This window comes from Doryrhamphus excisus, chromosome 16 (genome assembly GCF_030265055.1).
Source record: "Doryrhamphus excisus isolate RoL2022-K1 chromosome 16, RoL_Dexc_1.0, whole genome shotgun sequence".
In the NCBI taxonomy this organism is placed as follows: Eukaryota; Metazoa; Chordata; class Actinopteri; order Syngnathiformes; family Syngnathidae; genus Doryrhamphus; species Doryrhamphus excisus.
Genome location: NC_080481.1, coordinates 6,529,965 through 6,550,680, shown reverse-complemented (window position 1 = coordinate 6,550,680; position 20,716 = coordinate 6,529,965). Strand labels below are relative to the sequence as shown.

The 20,716-nt window shown below is 43.8% G+C and overlaps 1 protein-coding gene across 2 annotated transcripts; it reads right to left on the bottom strand.

Annotated features, from left to right (window-relative positions):
• Positions 1 to 4,551: 4,551 nt before the first annotated feature.
• pou3f3b (POU class 3 homeobox 3b) lies at positions 4,552 to 14,534 on the bottom strand. 2 transcript variants are annotated; one of them, XM_058051280.1, is made up of 3 exons: positions 12,796 to 14,534; positions 12,427 to 12,507; positions 4,552 to 4,893 (listed from the first exon to the last, which is right to left on the bottom strand). In XM_058051280.1, the coding sequence occupies exons 1-3, from the start codon at positions 13,993 to 13,995 to the stop codon at positions 4,882 to 4,884; spliced, it is 1,293 nt and encodes a 430-aa protein (XP_057907263.1). In that variant the 5' UTR covers positions 13,996 to 14,534; the 3' UTR covers positions 4,552 to 4,881. The 2 variants fall into 2 exon arrangements, with proteins under 2 accessions (XP_057907263.1, XP_057907262.1); XM_058051279.1 differs by lacking the exon at positions 4,552 to 4,893 and having other exon boundaries at positions 11,466 to 12,507.
• Between the last annotated feature and the right edge of the window lie 6,182 nt (positions 14,535 to 20,716).

Genomic DNA, 20,716 nt, shown 5'->3' with positions numbered 1-20,716 from the left:
TTACTTATATATTTTGTTTTTGTTTTTTATTTCAGTGGCGGAAACGGCCTTACACATTTATTGTCATTTATATATAGTATATAGTTATATATAGTATAGTATATAGTTAATTTTTAAAAAAGCACTTCAAATTCCTAATGGAGACATGTCATATGTGTGAGGGATCCACACCAAGACGACGGGAAAAAATGCACCGTAAATTGAATAATAAGAAGCACATGACAATATACAAACCATGAAAGAAACCCGTCGGTAAAAACAAACAATGTAAATAAATAAATTTAAATCGCTTCAAAACAGTTGAACAATTGGGTAATGACTCAACGAAGCCACTTGAATGACGCCACTTCTTAAAAAGTCTGTGATCTGTAGGGTAAAAGCACACTGTGAATCTATACAGTCATGGAGATACATAAGACCACACAAATAAACTAAATGTGTTTCTGTTTTGCTCCCACAAATGCACAGAAAATATCTATGTGAGTGCTCCCTTTGTGCTGAGCGCACCACCAGTGACTGTGGATGAGTGTGCATCTGTTGCGTTTTTCCTTTGCATTGTGCCTACAGATCAATGTTGTGTATCTTCACCTCGATTACTTTGATAGAGTTGGAACAGGGACACGGGAAGATTAATCAAAGTGAAGGGGCACTGACTCCAGGCCGGTGCCAGTCGATACGGCGATGCGCTTAAATTGCCTGGAGGAGGGCTGTCGTCACTTGAATGATAAATAATGTTTGCTCCCTTTTTCTTGCCACAAGCGTCCCTCTGACCACCAAGAAAAATAGTTTGTAGCTGGGGTCTCTAATTCACAACGGTGGACATCAATCATCCCTGTGCGTCTGATATACGAATTGTCATTGTCGGACTCAAGGGGCACAGGGGGATTTTCATACCTCACTTTTTGTTGAGGACGACATGCACCTCGTTAATAAGTGGTTACACAGCAGGGCTGATGAGAGTTAAAGGAGGGTTCAGTGTTATGGAAAATACAAGCGTTTGAGTCGTGTCGTGGTGCAGGGATGTGCAAATATTTCTACATTGGGTTAAAAAAATTGGCGGAGGGGCCGTCTACTTATACTAGGTGGCATCAAACAACATGACACACTTGCTCACGGTGCAACAAAACCATAACATGACACATCCACAGCATGTTAACGCATCGCATAAATCAACAACTAAGGGCAAAACATAACACAGAGCTTCAAACTGTTATTTCCAAAAACTCTACTCTACCCTTTTTTTTAACCTTTTGAAGTTGACTTTTATCTAATGGTTATTTTATACCCTATACTTTTTGTTTTGGATTTTAACCAAATGTTTTTATATTTTTACACATTCTTATTTTAGTTGTTATTAATGTTCTTATATATTTTACTTTTTATGTCATTATTTCTATATATACTTTCTATATTCTTATTTTTTATGTTTTTATATTTTTCATCCCGTATATCCAGTGTTTCCTCAGTGGGGGCTCTCTGCGCTCGGGGCTGTTCTGTCTCCTCTTGTGGGGCTTACCGACTGGGGTGGCTGGGAGCTCTGTGGCGGTGCCCCACTGCAGGGGGCTGCTGTGGGTCGCCTACCTACCTTTTGGTGTGGTTGGCCCCTGAGTTGCGGCATTATGGCCTCGGCTGTGGGCAGCCCCCAGCGCAGATGGCAGGGCTTCCTGAACTGGTTCCTCTGTACTCAGACAAACAAACTTCTTATATGTGTGTGTGTCTATGTATGTGCGAGTGTGTGTGTATATGTGTCTTGTTGTTGTCTTTCTTTTTTAATATGTAAAGCACTTTGTGCTACATTCTATGTATGAAAAGTGCTCTACAAATAAAGTTTGATTGATTGATTAGTTTTGTGTGTGTTTTTTGTTACAACCTACAGAATGCATCAGGCTATTTTGGCCACTTAAGTGTGCCACAACAGCACTGTAAACCATGTTGCTGGCTACAGTTTTGATGGCCGTAAAAAGGTTTTCTATGCTTTAACTACAAAATTCAAGCAATATCTTATCACGGTCAGGTCAGGAACCATGCAGTAAGTAGAGATAAACGAGGGATTACTGTACTCACAAGATGGTAAGCGTATAATATCACCTTCAAGCACTTGTTGCAGGTTTCTGAGCCAGATTCCCATTGGGGCCCCCCTTTGAGCATTCTTGGAAAATGCTACCGTGAGGCATAGTGCACAAGTCTGCCCAAGTAGGAGAAGAAAAAGAACTGATGAGGAACTAACTGACACCATGCTGGTGGTGTTCTTTTATAGCCGCCGCCTTTTAAGCCCCACCCCTGACATTTAAGCCCCATCCCCGACATTTTTCCATGTTATTAGTTATTTATCATCGAAATGAAGCACTGATAGCCAATTAGTATGTCGGTGCGCACCTCTATAGTCATCGGGCCTCAAATGGACCCTACCCACCCTCAATCATCGCCATCTCGGCTACAGTAGAAGGGGAGGGACTAACTTGATTGGTTGCAATCCACGATTCAAAAGGAGAGACGAAGAAAACAGGCAGCGGATTAATATCACAATCGTCATTTCTGGTAAATGTGCAACAACAATGTTGGATGTGGGACAGCACGACACTGTGCCAACCCTTCTAATTGTGCGCCTAAAAGAGCGAACACAATATCGGATATCACAGTGTGGCAATGAGCCAAGCGCTCCCTCCCCGTTTTTCCCGAGGATGGAGGGTTTAATACCGGCAAGCTGGGGCTTTGCTCCCGTCATCATTTCCATGCTGCTTTACGCCGATTTCCTAATATCCTTAGCGCCTTGCGTAGGGATAAGCCCGTCGTGCTGAAACATGGCTATAAACTAAACCACTCATGGTGCTAAAGAATCCATTACGGTTGCTCCACAAACATGGAGACTCAAAGGGCCACTTTTCTTGAGCTCATTTATTTACCCTCAGAGCAGGGGGGATTCACCACACTACCAGACAGCGATGGCATATTCAATTACAAGTGGTCATTTACGCCACAAATCACTTAGCAGCCATCTTTTAACACACTTAGCGGCCTGCAAGTACTATGGACAAAGCGCAGCAAAAGACTCAATGGCAGGGATCCAATTCCAGCAGGTGCTCCACTACATTGCATATTAGTTGACACACAGGGAGGCTGAAATATCATATCATTGTCCCAATAAGCACTGTCCCTAAGTGGAAATTAATTGGCCATCGGTAATGGATGAAGACATTTTACTGAGAAGTGTAAAAGCTACTGAACGGCCAGCAATGACCTGTTGGAATCAGTCCTCATCAATATCAGGATAATTAGAAAGCGCTTCTGGCAGCGCGTGAAATGAACGTCGCATGCAACAGATTGGGCAGCGGCTATAGATGTCTGCAGGTATTAGGCTGCCTCCCACTCAGGAGCGCCTCAACGGGACGAGAGCTGCCCGGGCGGACCCGAGCTGCTGCTCCTGCTCGGAGGCCGCTTGGGTCAACCGTGTGTGCAGCTAATAGCTTTGGACAGTTTGGAATAAAAAGAGAGCAAACAGAATGAGACAATGCTCTGGCAAATTGTGTGTCAGCAGAAGGATTCTCGTCAACTTATTGTTTCTTAGAAGTCACTGAAAAAGTCTCAGGCAGTTTGAAGTATTAGCGATGACACAATAGGTGTACAATATGGTTTCTGTATTTCTCGGTTGTATTCTCACAAAGGGAAAGCCCTGGTGGTGTAGGCTCCAACCTGGGAACCACGGGAGAGTGGGCTGTGCTACCAAAAACGCAAAAACGAAGAAAAGTTGTTGTCTACAACACTAGGTTTACTGGTGGGTCAAGATATCGACCTACCTACGATTGTTGGACCCCAAGATTGTTCCGAATTGGTCAAAAATTAAAAGACATGAACGCATACAAGGAGGGGCCTAAGATTTTGTGGCAATTTAAAAAAAGCAAGAATCACAGTATGCCTTTGGATAATATTATTCATTCATTCATTCATTTTCTACTGCTTTTCCTCACGAAGGTCGCGGGGGGTGCTGGAGCCTATCCCAGCTGTCTTCGGGCGAGAGGCAGGGTACTGGATAATATTATGACATATGGAAATAATAATACTATACATTAAATAGTTTACAGTAAAATATAAATTAAAGAAAATATATAAAATAATAAAAATACATAAAAAACAGTTACAATAATGCCTCTAAATAATAATCAAATATATATTTTAACTGATACATGTTAAAACAACAACCTTATGCAGGAATGCCTTTGGGTAATATTATCAGAAATTGCCATAATATATAAATAATCAAATGTATATTTTATTTGTATCATAAAACATAAATATAAAAATATAATTAAGTAAAAATACTTTAACCCATTTTCTGAAATGATTAATGTTAAAACACAAAGCAAAAACCACACCAGAAATCACAATATGTATCTGCAATACAACGATATACTGTAGATACATGAGTAAACATTAAATGTATGCTATTATTTAGATATGAAATATGGCAATAGCTGGTGTATGAATAAGTAAATTGATATAATATTCTAAAATAAATGCAATATAACAATATATGTTTGAACATTTCCCCAATGATTCATATAAGTTCAAATGTACAGTTTGTTCAGCTTCACTTTAGATGTTGCACTCTAAAATCTGAATTTCAATTCAAACAAGATCCCGAGCAGCAAAAACACGAAGCCATATGGCCATCTGCAAGGTGTTGATTCCAGTCTTTCCCATCATTCAAGTCTTTCTCTCACATGGAACCACTTTGTTGCCCACCTCGCCCCCTGCCCTCACACCCAGTATTGAGTTCTCTCCCCCCAACCCCCCCAACAGCTGAAAGGTTATTTCAGTCCATCGCTGGGTCGGAAAGATGACATGACTACTTTCCTTCCTCTTCTCCTCTCACAGTGTTTTTCTTCATGTGGGTGCCTGGAGAGGAAGGAAACCATTACAGACTGGGTGAACTGGGGCTGGGCTCATTGGAGAGGAAGAAGCTTGGGATTGGGGAGCAGACGGGGGAGGAAATCTGAAACTTCTGAAAATGTCTGGGAATGACCCCAAAAAAACTTCCGCCGGCTTCAGTACCCTCCTCATTCCCTGAAACCCCCCCCCCCCACACACGAGGGGCCTCGTCAGCTTGAAAGAGCCTGTACACCTTCCCATGAAAGTTGTGTTGGTACATTTACAAACAGGGAAGTAGGGAGTACAATCGTTGTCTGTGACAGGCTGACATATATCAAACTCAGAGGTTGCAAACTCAACTTACCTGGGGGGCTGATGGAGGTAGACTCTGGCCGCATCACTATAATGTGATTGCCTTAGACTGGCCACAGTAAAAGGCCATAACAAAATGTGCAGCTTTACTGTATTGTTACACGTGGTCTCCTCTCGCTGGACCAACCAAGCATGTATTGGCTGGCATGAGAGTCAGCTCCTCCAAGTCCGAGTCCAAGGATGGAGTGCTATCTCCAGGTCGGGGATGAGGTCCTTGTGGAGGACAGGGAAGGGAGGCGGATCGTTGCAGTCTGCAGTTATGTGGCATCAATCGATGGTGATGAAGAGGGAGCTGAGCCGAAAGCTTGTTTTAGCAGATGATCTACAGTACCTTCTTACCCTCATCTCCGGTCATGATTTTGGGTCGTGAGCAAAATGATGATACCGTACAAGCGGGTACAAGCGGCCAAAATGAGGGTGGCTGGGCTCTCACAGACACAGTCAGCCCGGCGGAACTCTGAGTCGAGCTATTGCTCCTCTGTGATGAAAGGAGACAGATCAGGTGGCTCGAGCATTGGTCAGGATGTCTCCCAGACACTTCCCTGGGGAGGTGGTGTTCAGGGCACATCCCACTGGTAGGAGGAAAACCTGGGACACATTGGAGAGACTTTGTCTCTGGGCTTTTTAACGCACCCTGACCTTGGATAAGCGGATGAAGATGAATGGATGGTTGTTTGAGACTAGTTGGACGTACTTCAAAGTTCTTTGAAACGCCGAATGGTAGATAAAATGTGTATTCTATTGGTAGGTAGCAGTTCTGGTGAACATTCCTGCAGTCAGCCTATTGCTCACTCTCTCAACACTTGCAGCATCTTGGTCATGAAACTTCATATTTTGTAAAGGCCTTTTATTGTGACCAGCCAAAGCCAAAGGTTTGACCTTAGGGATTCCATTGTAATTCATCCATAATCTTTTCATTGAAGAAAAGAGATGTTTCGGTGGATGTGTTGCACTTGAACAGTTGACAAATCACAGCAGTCATTGGAGCAAGTGACTGTTTGCAGGGTTAATATGCACAATTGATCTCACCATTGATCATCTAAGCACAGCTAATGACCGGACCAATTTGAAATAATACGCTTCGCTTGTGACCTGACATCAAGGGAGGGGACAAGAACTTTGCTGAGAAGGAAACCGCTGTGAGAAATCAGCAGGGACAATATTAACAAGACACTCTGCAAGCTTTTTCTCCCTGCTGATCAGACGGCGGCGGAATACCGCTGTGCTCTTTAACATCTGGCCCGGCAATATGACAATTGGGAAAGGTTAAACTCCAATGTAATATTTGCCCAGAGGGGCTCAAGGCGCCGCAATTACAGGGTCCGATCAGCCTGGGCTAATCAGCTAGTAGCGGCCCCAAAAAGCCGTGATCTCACTGCCTCTGCTGTTTACTTATTAAACCTTGTTCCCATGTTCAAGGGCGCCTCTGCAGCCTCCGGGCCACGCACGCCCCACGGCTCCAAGAGTAAATTTAGCTCCTGACGCTGCTTTTAAATGAGACCACACCACTTGGCGAGTGTGTTAATCAGTATCAGTAGCCTTTGTTGCGAAATGATCTCAAATGACTCAAATATCTCCAATCTGGCAGGCATTAACGCCTCAGGAAGCACAGGTAGGAACTTGCACCCCGACGTGGCAAACAAAGTGTGTGTGTGTGTGTGTGTGTGTGTGAGACAAGGCCTTCCTGACTGCCAGGGTGTGTGTGTGCTGTTTGACACGCAATTGTTGCACGGAAGTATCAAGTGCGGGATTAGTGTACGATACATCAGAACACTTTTGAACGAGGCTCGGGGAACAATTACTCCTAATTAAATATGTGCCAGTTACTGCAAAAGATAATGACGTCCTTGGTGGATCGCAGCAGTTAATTACTTTTATTTCAGCCAGCAAAGCTGCTGGAGTGTAAGCAACCTCCGCGTTGGCTTGTGTACACTTGTGCACATTTTGCTTCTGTTTCAAAGCAAAGGCGCACATGGCTTTGCCGCCTTTGAGCGTCGACGCGTGAGAGGAGCCGCGTCTCGCTAAGAGGATTGGTCAGATTGGAGCTTCATCCTCACACTTTCCTCAGCGGGTCACGATTACCCGGAAAGACTCCCAGCATCACAACACACAGCCGAGTCCGAGCATCGGCACGCTCGCGTATCAAAGTAGGGAAACTGTGCGGGATTAGCGAGCTCATTTGTGGCGCCCGTCTCTAATGTCTAACCTGCAGGTACCTGAGGCCCTTCATTAGTAATCTATTAAATCCACCGTCTGGAAATGGTTACACCGCCCAAATGTGGCTGATGCTTCTTTTCCAAGCCGCCTCTCGCTTTGGTTAATGAGATACGGAGCGAGACGGCCCGAGCGTGCCCTCTTTTCCTTCACCTCGTCTCATTTCTATCTGCTGGCGTGCTCTTCTCTGCAGTGCTGGTTTAATCCGGGCACCCACGCCTCAGTCTGTCAGCAGTGTTTGTGTGCGAGCGCATGTTCTTAATGTCGTTTATGTGCTTTTAGGCTTCAGCGGCCACAACAAAACATTTCCTTCTGGCGGTTTCACAGTCAAAGATCCACTTTTATTCCAATGTTTTTACAACGCACATCTGCCACGGCTGGGTGATACTGAAGATTTTGGTAACGATCTGGTAGCAAGTGAATGCAGGGCCAGTATCGCCGATGCCGATGAACATTTTTCCAGATTTATTCTTTCCTGAAGGTCTTTAAAAAAACCTGGTGCTTTTGTTGTTTAAAAGTTTGTTTTTGCGGTTGTACTTTGAGATTCAGTGGAATAAAAACGGTGTTACAAATATTAATACTGCAGTAATGCTTCAAATTCTGGGTATGTGGATATTTGGATAGATCGTCTCACCCTACCACCCCCAACTCTTTGCTGACTGTAGCTGAAAAGACGACAACCGACCGTTTTTAAAGAAGGAAACATTGCAACAACCAAAGAGTTGAGGATGTTTGAAGAAATACGCCAAGTCATTTCAGGGATAAACGCTGTCCTACCAGCAGAAAGACTCAAGTGATATCACTGTCCGTGTCCCACAAGCATCACAATGACGCACCGGTGGGCTTCGGAGCCCCGCGTGTCTCACAGCAAGCAAGCACCACCTCACTCCTGATCTAAGCGATATTGACAAAGCCATCAGAGCTGGCGATGCATCAGGCTCCCCGCTGGCTCCCCAATGACACACCCTCCCGCCCTCTGCTGTCACCTCGTTAACAACCGCCAGGGCCGGCAGCCTGCTGGGACGGTTGACCCAAGCTGGCTGCCGGCCGGCGGACTGTAGCAGGAGATGTCACTTTTGGGTCCCCCAAGGACCGACTGACCCTCACGGCTGTCCCCGTTTGTCTGCTGGGCTGCCGATGACCCAAACACTAGAAGTCAGACCCATTGATATGATTTTATAACTATTTCTTTTACAAGAGTGTTGAGAGTGTATTTAGATCCCAGATACCAGAGTGTAAGTTTTTGGGCCTTACAATGATGCTTCATGACGGTGCACGGCTCCAGCTCATCCAGCTGCGCTTCCCCTTCAGTGGGTGGAAGGTGATTATAGATATTGGTATATTTCATCATTTGTATACAGATACACTTTTGATATATTATATAGGCCTATATAATATAGTAAATACAGCCTACTATATTTACTATTTTGATGTTTCTTATTTTTACTTTGTGTAATTACATATATTTACCATTTTGTTGATGTTTCTTATTTTTACTTACACTTGTTTCTTATTTTTATTATATTCAAAATATAGAAATAAAGACACCGTTTTACCATTTTGTTGATATTTTATTTTCATGTTTTTTTATGATGAAAAACTATCAACAAATCCAAATGTTTTACTTTTTTTATTTTACCACTATTTTGCACTTTCTTATTTTTGTACTTCACATTATAAATAAAATACTGAAATAAAGACATTAGATGTGCTAAAGTTTGTGTAATTTTATGTTATAAACAAAATGTGGAATTAAAAATATATTAAATATGCCACATTTACCATTTTGTTGACGTTTAGTTTTTTATTATTTTGCATGCATGTAATATAATAAACTAAACGTCAACAAAATGGTAAATGGTAAATGTGTGTGTGTGTGTGGTGTGTAAAATAATTAAAATTATTACTATTTTGCAGATATTATTCGTGTAATTAGCCTATTATTCTTATACTATTCTTATACATTATATTTCAATACAAGTGAAAATATTTTGTGGGTATCAAACAGGTATTCTGTGAAAAGAACAAAAAGGCGAAAACCATGAAAAATGTTAAAAATAAATAAATGAACCCATTGGGATCACATAAACTAATACTACACCTAATTACCACTGGATAAAATATCCTTTTAAAGTCAGATATAGGAATAAAATCGGCGTTGGCTATTAATTGCAGGAGTCAGGTTAGGTGGCCACTGGGGGGCGCTACAGGGTCATATTTCTTGTGCTGTGTTTCTGTCTAATTTAATTGGGTGGGTTTCAGGCTTATACCTAAAAAACGCTGGAAAGAAATCATTTCATTACAGGTTTACTCGGTTTAATAAGACATTAAATTTAAGCTCATCACTGCTGCACTGGATAAATGATTGTCAATTCATTCTATCTGACGCAAAGTTGCATTTAGATGAACGCTCCAGAATTCACCGCTGTTCGGTTCGTTACATTATGAAACAAATCACAAAAAAAACTCACAATTATTAATCATAATTAATGTGGCCTAGAATAACATTAAAAGTAGATTTGTGAGGCTGACCGATACATTGATGACGAATTCTGGTGGTGAAGCTTCTTGCTTGTTGGCGGCGGGAGGCCTCGCGTTTGCAAAGACAAAACAGCAACCCCCCACACTCCACCCCAGCCCCGTCCCATGCTCTTCTTCTACCTCACCGAGCTCACAGCACCGTGACCTTCACAATTTATCCAGGAAACCCCAAGTGTCACGTCATCGCGCCAACATCCGCACCCCGGAAGACGCCGGCGTGCCTTCCCGCGTTTTGACATCGAAAACGCACCGATATATGATCACCATTTCTATGAGCTATACACAGTGGAGATACATTAAGTCCAATTCACCAGAAATTAGTTGCCAATTCCAATTCAACAGCCAAAATGGAATGGACGTTATGGAAAAAGCAAATACAAATCAAACATCAGCAGATTTACTTCAAATGAAATATAGATTCATCTGTTGGTTATGCAACGTTTATGCCTGTATTTACATACAATGTCTATGCCAGCTGCCTGTTTATTCGTTTTACATCAACTTTAGTTCCCACACTTTTTATTTTTGCGTTCTTGTTTTTAAATGTATTACATACGTATATTACATATTACATACATATTTAAAAAACACGCTTTTTAAAACTACACTTTAATGCTTTTCTTTGACTGCTATTTTTATATTAATATTTAATAGGATATATTTTAACCTAGTAATTGCTGAGACACGGGGATGTTTTATCACAGAAAATGAAAATGATCAGCATTGAACCGTATCTAATAAACATTTAATAAATATTTGATTTTGCTTAGAAACAACATGCACCTGCTGTGGAATAGCAGCAGCCATGAAGTCTTTCAAAGTTTGCTTTGTTTTTAAGGAGCAGATCGGTGTGACAATAAAGTACTGGAAGACTGGGCCGATTGGGATGACTGGGCCGACTGGGCTCCAAGGGCCTCACGCGCACGCGCGAGCTTGAAGCGCGCCATGGAGGAAAAAAGCCAAAGCTGTTGCAGAATAGGCGGATCAAAACCCATTATGAGATTTGAAGCCGGGTTTTGTGTCCCAGATTGGGATATTTGCGCGCAAATCACGCGGGCACTTTGACGTGTTCGACTTTTTCAAGCAAAACTCGCATGCAACAACGGGAGGAAAAAAAACAAACAATTATTATAAAAGAAAGTTTGCCGAAGACCTAGCATCGCTCCGCTCTATAAGATCATTGGTTGCTAGGCAACTAGTGGGGAGAATGGTCCGCGAAATTCAAAACCGCGTACGTCCTGCGAGTTCTGACGAGGGATAATAAATAAATAAAAGTTGAACAGCATTTGAGCCTAACATTTATGCAAAAACGTACACACTGATAATGCAGTCTGTACTATTATTGTACTATTGCTAACCCTAAATAAAATGCCACGTCCTGTTTTGACACTAAAGAACACATTTGGTGTCCTTTAAATATAATGTTGCATTTCCAGCCTGCAAAAAATTGCACATTTAACACACAGCACGTCTGCATTTCATTCTAACAAATTTATTGTGTCTCAATCAGCTCGTACGGAACCACTACTGAAATTAAATTACAATCAAATGATCACATCAAAAATATACCCTAACAACGCTCATCTTGGGATGATTTGTGCTCCTCCAGGATGCCCCCAATACCCCATCAAAATGTCAACAAAGAAAGAAGGAAAAACAAAATCATTTTACACAAGTCCAATAAATTACCGTTTGGAATAATTCATACGCATCCCGAGCCAAAGAAGCATCGTGGTGAAAAATATAAAGTCATCAATCCACTGTGATCTAGTGATCTAGTGATCTAGTGATCTATTGCCGACGTGACAGAGTTGTTGGTTTATTAAAAGCTAGCAAAGAGCACTGCCGAGAAAGGGCAGCGTTCGGAGGACGTCCACAGTCACGATTGGCAACCCCCCCACACACCCACCCCCCACCCAAATAAGTGCAGCTGAAGTCTTTCCAAATGTCTCAATTTCTTGGAATTAAAAAAGGGGGACGAATCCAACAGCATCCGTTAAATAATACAAAAATGAAAAAATACGTGAAAGGGAGATCTTTGAGATCTGAATGTTTTTTTTCAAGGTGTGTTGGGTGGGGGTAGGGGGTTAGTCCTCTTCCGGTGTGTGTGTGTTTTGTTTTTCCAATGGAAAAAAATCCCTGATCCTTCGCATGTGGGCGAGAAATAAAAGAAGGAAGCGTTGTGGATCTTCATTTTGTTCTCTTTTCTAAAAAAGATTGGCCCTTTGTGTCAAACGCACGCACGCACGCACTCTCTCACACACACACACACACACACACACACACACCACACACATCCAGGACAGTGGCGGTTGTTTGGCAGGGTAGGAGAGGGGGGGCATAATAATAATAATAATATTAATAATAATAATAATAATAACAGTTGATGGTGCTGTGGGATGAGGGGGTCTCTTCTTAATGCGCCAAAATTACCTGGTGGAATGAACTTGTGGTTGTCACCCTCTGGTCGCTCGCCTCACTCGCATCTTTTAAGTAATCTACTAAAAAATGCCCCTGAAAGAAAAAAGCAGAAGGAACCTTTTAGGTTATGACATTTCAGGGCCAAGAAGAAGATGCGTTTGGACGGGTGGGGGGTCAAAAAATGTGCTGTCGAGGGTTCTCTTTGTTTTCTTTCTCTCTCTCTCTGGTGAAAAATAGATGATTTTGTTTGTATTCCCTCGCACTGTGTGTGTGTGCGTGTGTGTTGAGTTAAATCAGTCTAGTATGAAATGTTTTGCTGTTTTATGTTTCACTGAACATTCGTTTGCAGTCCATGGTGGGGGGCGGTGTTTCTGCACTCACATTGCCGACCTGAGAGTACACATCCTCCGGCGTCTGCGCCACTCCCGGCGGCGTCATCCGCTTCTCCTTCTGTCTCCTATTGCAAAACCACACTCTGACCACCTCCTTCTCCAGCTGCAGGTTGTCCGCCAGGGTGCTGATTTCCTGCGCCGAGGGTTTGGGGCACTTGAGAAAGTGGCTCTCCAGGGCCCCCTTGACGCTCACCTCGATGGACGTGCGCTTCTTCCGCTTCCTCCCCTGCGCCGCGATCTTGTCGATGCTGGTGGGGCTGCCGGTGGACGAGTCGGCCTCTTCCAGCCACTTGTTCAGCAGCGGCTTCAGCTTGCACATGTTCTTGAAGCTGAGCTGCAGAGCCTCGAATCTACAGATGGTGGTCTGGGAGAAGACGTTGCCGTAGAGGGTGCCCAGCGCCAGGCCCACGTCCGCCTGCGTGAAGCCCAGCTTGATCCTCCGCTGCTTGAACTGCTTGGCGAACTGCTCCAGGTCGTCCGAGGTCGGCGTGTCGTCGTCCGAGTGCGGGTCGTGGTTGTTGACGCCGCCGTGGTGCTGGTGGTGAGGATGGTGCTGGTGATGGTGGTGGTGGCTGCCGTGGTCCAGATCCGGCGTGTCGCCCCTCACTAAGCCTGGGTGCACCAGGCTCTGGCTCCCGGGGCTCAGCATGCCGTTCACAGTGAACCCCCCAGGCTGGGAGTAAATCAGCGACTGCTGCTGCTGCCCACCGGATATGGAGTTAATGTGCGCCGCGGTGGTGCTGCCCCAAGCCCCGGCGTGAGTCTGGTGGGCGAGGTGAGGCGGCCGGTGGTGCAGCGCCGTGCCCGTGTGCAGGTCGTCTCTGGCGGGGTTCTTCACGTCCTGCTGCTGCGGACTCGCAGTCATGCCGACCGGGCTCGACGACCAGGGAGACCCCGCTTCGGCTGCGGCCACGGCGGCCGCAGCTGCGGCGGCGGCGTGGGGGAGAGACGTCACCCACTGGTGGGCATGGCTCAGCATGTGTCCCCCGTTGCTCGCTGCCATGGCGCCTTGCATAAAGTCACTCTGCACCATCTTGATGGAGGGGTCCCCTCTGTAGCCCCCGGAGCCCGAGGTAACAGCAGCACTGCCAGGCTGCATGCCACCGCCTCCCGAGTCAGAGTGCACGATGGAGCCGGACGAGAGGATGGTATTGCTGGCCAGATAAGGATTGGAAGCCGCGGTGGCCATTCCGTCAAGCCTTATGAATATGTTTGTGGATAGCCCCCTCCCTTTTTGCAGTCACTTCTTTCGTGCGGGCAAATTGTATCTCATGAATTATTCAAACTTGAGAAAGTACGGCTTGCCAAATAACATGCGTGCGTAAAAACGCCACCAAAAAGAAGGTGTGAGAAAACTGGTTAAAATCCGCGTGCATTTACAGCATTCGGGCTTGGAGATGGAGGAATAAAAACTCAAAAGTCCCTTGAAAGCATGAGCAGTCCAAAGTTTGGGGCCGAAGTGGAAATGTGAACATTAAAATTCAAGAGTCGTCCCAACAAACTTTCGGTGGTTAGAAATAGAAATGCTTGCAAATTCTCCGGAGTCAGCGTGTTGTGTTCTCTTTGAAAAAAACCCAAAACATTAGCAGAGTCCTTTTGTAATTCAATCTGAGAATTCTCCCTCGCTTTATTGTTAAGTCTCTTCTTTTATGGCAGTGCTGAGTCTTTCTCTTTGTTCTGTTTTGATATATTTAAAGCTGCCAAACAGCAAACTACCGTTCAAGTACAATCCGCAGGAACAGTGCAAGGCGCTGCTCGCCAGCCTCGTCTCTCATTCGCTTGTTCTCCCTCCACGCCTCTCTCTCCCTGAACTGACGGCAAGTCCCGCCTCCCGCCCCCCCCTTGCCTGAACACAGCGGCTTGCGGATGTTTACCCTGCTCCTAATTGCTGATTGGCTGACCGGGGAATGATTGACAGGAGCGACCAGCATAGCTGCGGGCTCACCAAGCTTGCTTCCGGCAGTTCCAATTGGCTTATTGTTAATTGCAGCCCAAAACAAACCAGTAGTAAATAAAGTGAGAGAATAAAAACGGTGACCTGTGTCTGTGGCAAAAAATAAAACAAATAAAAAATATATAGACATGAATATCTGCAGGAAATTCCAAGTTCTGTACACACAATATGATGACAATATTCATCCAGTACCTTGACATCTTTGACAACTATTGGGTTTCTCTATCTGCCTTTTAAACTTATAATTCCCCCCCACCCTTTTTACGTTGCATGCTTTCTTGGCGATGTCAGTGTAATAATCATACTTCTATATATTTTGGATCAGTTTTTGGTATTTTGTTTCGAACCTGGTGGAAACCAGTTCTGTATTTTTCCCTAATTTTGTTCCGTTATGCACAAATCTCGCACTGTTAAAGAATCCTTTAAAAAAATGGATCCGGATCACCTCCCAAAATGTAATCGCTTCTTCTATGTTCCATTTCCTACAATTCCGTAAAATTTCATTCAAATCCATTGCACTTTCACAGTGCCACCACCCCCTCTCCCAAGTGAAATAAATTCACAAACTGAAATGAAATAATTAAAACAGTAGCTGAGACAATTAATCAACGATTAATCAGTTGTCCAGTTAATCAACAGCTATTCTGGTATTTCATTCGTTGTCTTCTCAAATTTGACTTCAGCCTCTGAAACGTGAATGTTTATTGACTGTGAATGTTTCTTCCTTAGTATGAAAGCAGACCTGTTGTCTTTGTGTTGGATGACATAACGAGACGTTCACACGTCAGCTTTGACTTTACAAAACAGCAATCAACATTTTGGCCTATTTTCTGATATGTTGCAGACTCTGCCTTTGGTTTATATTGATTTTATCCATCTAAGGCATAAGAAGGTTATGGTTAGCCACTTTGATACATTTTCTGCATTAAGGATGCTAAGTATATATTTGAAAAGTAGATAAAAGTATATTTTAGCTTTTGGTTACAGCAAGATGACAAATCAAATTAGTGAAATATACAATAATATATTATGAATAATAAATTCATTCTATTTTTTCCATTAACAGAGGGCCCTGGGCCACACTTTGGACAACCCTGCAATGAACTGTTGTCCCAAGGTCACATATGCCTTATTGAGCATTTGGGTGCGTGTGGGCCATGCAGGCACCATTCAATGATTAAAGTTTTGCATGAACATATATTTGAAACTGCATGCAGCCCTCAACAGGGCCACATCCTCAAGGTGACCATGAATAGTGCCCTTGTGCACCCCCCCTTCGCCCCCCACCCCCACTGTATCCACCTGCCAGGTGAAGCCCACCCGGATTTGTGCAACATGTCACGCGTTAACCCCCACAAACATTCTCTCCAAAGCTCCCTGCATCAAAGATGGGACGCTAAAGGGATTTAATGGCAAATATAGGGCCCATGCCAGTGACACCCTCCCCACTCTCTCCCCAGTAGATTTCATTTGGAATCGGCTCAAACCCAAGGAAGCCTTGTGGATTTGTTTACATTGAATAGGCAAGCAAAGGGGCCAGAGCCATGGGACCCTCTAGTCATTAATATACAGCACTGATTTCTCTCTAAATTACCGTTTTCTGCACTGAACATGCAAAATAAAACCAGCAGTCAAAAGGCTTCACCACAAGAAAAAGAAACCCGCACCTCTCTGATATATGACGTGTTTAGTATTTATTTGCTTATTATAAAAAGGTCCCCAAGTTCCCTGCTGGGGGACTCGGTTTTATTTGGTATGCATAAAAAAGGAAAGGCACGGGGCGAGGGGGAGAAAAAAATCATCCCCAAGTATAACAAGAGACGAACAGTTAGTGCTGATTTTCATTTGCATAAATTTTCATATATTTTAGTGGAAAATAATAGCGGGAGCAGAGGAGAGCTGCTGCTCAGTCGAGGCAGAGGAAAGAAAATCTCAGGGAGCAGCGCAGAGTCGAGGGAAGATACAAGCCTTTGCACAAGTCCTACATATTTGCACTTTTTGGAGACTTGAGGTAAGCGGACTCCTTTCGGCGCTTTACGCACGGCTTGGTCGGGTTCGGCTGCTTTTAAAAAGAACGTTCTAAAAAGGTGTAACGCTCATTTTCCGGGAGTTTCTGTATGTTGCAAAAAAAAAAAAAAAAACCTCAATAGCGTCGCTGCTTTTTGTGTAGAAAAGGAGCAGGCAGCCGTATACGCCGCACGCTTTTGCGGGAGGAAAGGGGGCCATCCATCACATTTGAAGCAGGGAGGAGAAACACAGCCACCGGGATCATCACTCTCATGGATAAAGCTGCTTTAGACTCGGTCAGATCTATCACATCTGCTTTTGGAGAAAGCCCACGTTGACTTGTATGATTAGTATTTTGAAATGACAGCCGACGCTTGTGTTGTGGCACTTTTGAGTCCGAATGTGTGCGGAGTTGGCTCCTCTTTCTCACGGGTGAACTCCTCTTGCTCCATTGATGCGGGAGCGCATTTCTCAGCCCAGCGCTTGGTCGCCATGGTGAGAGCAATAAAAAAATGAAGGGAGAGAGAGAGGCAGAGTGAGAGAGGAGGGGGCGACAGTGGTCGCATTAAGCTGTAGGTTTGTGCACTGGGGTTTCGAAGAAAATGTGTCCTGCAATTAACGCGTTACAGTAACGGGAGGAACTTGCCCATTTACACTTAGATCCATTGCTTTTTGCTGACAAAAAACTGAAAGAGCCAAATTCAGTTTTAAAGCGAAGGTGGAGTGGAGTTTAATTCACTGGCTGATGAGAAATAAAGATACATCATTTGTTTGCCACCAGGTGTCGCGCTGACTCGGCATGCAAACACTGCAAAAAGTCAGACGTCATTTTACCCCATATACTTTCATAAAGCTGTTGTTCAAGAGACTTCCTATTATTAGTCGGTTGCTTGTTTTGATGTGATCGCTGTGTCAAAATGTAAGTCTGCAAATACAGCAGACAACAAAAGGAATACAAGTGAATTTGCTGCTGCAAAAAATAGATTCATTATAGGTCTTTAAGTGTGTATGTCAAAGACAGCTGATATGCAAATGTCCAGTAATTAGACAGGCCTTGCACCTCATGACAGCCATCTGCAGCCAGAAGCTCTTTGTGCAAACATATGTAAGGGCTGACTTTAAGAATTAGTGGCAAACAAGGCCTGGGCAGGACTCATGAATCATCCTGGAAATTAGTGCGGTGCAATTCCTCTCTATGCATGCACCACTTGGTTGTTGCTGCTGCGCCATTTGCTGCAACAGTGCACACATTGCAATCACACGGCCTGTTATTGGCCCATTTTCACATTTATCAAGAGCTTGCACCACCTTTACGGGACATGTAAAAAGCGATTTCCACCAATATAAATAAAAGCACAAGATAAAAACATCAACATAGTGGGGGATCAATGAATGTGCTCAGGCTCCCCCTGAAACCATAAATGTGAGACGGACAGATTTATCCCCACCTCTCAAAAGGTGGGCAAAGCATCTCCTGCACCCCTGGTTACAATATTCAGATTGAATGGATGCAATTCCTGCCATTTTAATTATGGCCCACTTAAGTTGCCTATGGGCTGCATAATTTATTTCCTGCCCCCCGTATGTGAAACGACATACATAGAGTGCGGCTCATGTCAGGCCAAACGTTGATTTAGAGCCAAATTTAACTTGGGGCACTTAAACGATAATGTGACCACTATAGCGCTAATTAAATGGCCTACACTGAATATCCCAGTAAGCATTAAAGGTGTCGTCTGATTCAGGGAAGAATTTTTTTTACCCCCTTCAAGCTGCATTTTATTATTAATACTGTATTCATAAGTGCTATGAACAGCTCTCATTCCACCTTGGCTTTGTTAGTAGTTGATGAAACATTTATGTTTTTACACTTGAGCTCATGTTTAGGCCTATTTCAGGTCAACATATTGATTTGAAATTGGAACTCAATATCCATGTGTTCATGGGACCTCAGGTATACGGTATAGGTGCCGCAGCATACAGTCATATTACAGCACTCAGTCAACTGACAAACATATTCTTCATTAACTGATTTCAAGCAATTAAATAGAAAAGGTATGTGATGAAACTATTTTAAGTATTTGACTGAACTTAAATTGAGGTTAGACACACTGCAAAACAAGCCGGGTTTTTATGAATGCAAATCAGCAGACAGGTCCTGCATGGTCATTTTCCATTCAATTGGCCTGCATTACACATGCTAATCAAGGCTGATATTTGTGTTAAGCCATGTATTTCAAATGCAAACTAATCTATAGCTGCATGGTTTTGTTGCCACTCTGCTTGTCTCGCTATAGTGGCAGCTTTTTGTTTTTGTTTGTTAAACAGCGGCAGTCCCTGAGGATGTAGTCGGGACGGTTTGTGGCACATACCCTAGCAGGATTACATTAATCAAAGTATTTATTTCCCTCGGGGAGCCAGGCGCAAATCACTCCAAATCCCGGTAAAATTGGATAACAGAGGAGCGGGCATATAGGCTAAAGCTCGAGCACACCTTTTTTGGGCTTTGTTTGTTTTTTGTGCTCATTTTACCAACTTAATGGATCTAGTGCTATCCAACTTGCTGCTGCATATGTGCAGGCGGGGGCCCAGATAGAAGTATTGAGGCCCCAGAGAGCTCAGATGGAGAACACAACACCACTAACGTGACAGAAGTGAGTGTCACTGTGTAGTTGTAAGAATAAAATTTTGATTGTTTGATTCCTGGTTTGAAATAATTGTAATCAAGACACAGCTAGATGAGAGAGCATAGTAAAATCTTCTTGCGGCTTTGGTGTTCACCTGCGGAGAAACAAGATCTTATTGTAATGGCTGCACCACCAGATTCATGCAGGCTTACATAAAAAACCCTATAGAGAACAGACTTTGCTAATTCTCCATGTTTACGACGGCGTGTTTGTGCATGCTACAACCAGCAAGGTGCTGGATATTCTGAGCTCTGTTGGGAAACTGGTAAACCAACACTTGTGTTGGACAAGCTGCACATGGCGACTTAGGTCCAGCAAACCTGAGCGTCCACAATGAGGATCAGACCGGGAGCCTTGCAGGCTGATGATATGCAGCAGCGGTTGACACTTGCTATTCATACACAAGCTGGTGTGGTCACGTTGAAGCAGCCGGGGGAGCCTTGATTCATGCAGGCATTATGCACACCGGACGCTTATGGCACCTCTCACCGTTGCTGTGCAGTCAGGCCCATTTGTTGGGAAATGGGTTTACATACATCTTCTGCTAGATGACTCAAAAGCACCGCCTCCCATTCCACCCCACCCACTGAAGCTTGCATGGTGAACAAAGTTGACGGTGCAGCTGAGGGGTTCTTGGGTGATGCAATGCTGTCGGCCTTAGTGATGCTTTACTACTTATTGCTGTCGTTGGTTGCCCAAGGTTGCCCTTTATTTTATTACACATAATTGGAGGATGTCAATCTGTTAAAGCATACAGTTAGGGCTGATCCAAACTTAAGTCGGACAGTATGGCCTGGGTAGAGATATGTGCTCTATTGAGTGTCATTCCACCTTCTATTGTGTTGTTGTCCCCCCCATGAATACAACCCTGATTCAATTTTAAGTTTAAAAATTTCCAATATGCATTTTGCACATTTGGACCTTAATAAGGTCATAAGTGGAGCTACTATATGCAAAAGAAAGGGAGGGGGAATTGTAACTTTTAATTAAAAAAATAAAAATAAACTGAAATAGGTTGGTTCAAATTCAAATTTTTTGGTCTCCTGATGGCTAAAGCTAAAAAGCTTTCGCTTCTTGAACGTGGTCGGATCGTCGAGCTGTAAGAGGCAGTAAGACAGCCATTCTACATTTTTTGAAAGATCCTGAGCATTACGGAACAACAAAGTTAAGCGGTAGACCCAAAACAATGACACCTGCGCTGAGCCAGTGGAATGGATGAGCCTTCCGTCAAGACACAGGGTGGTCCTGGACCCAAATGAAGG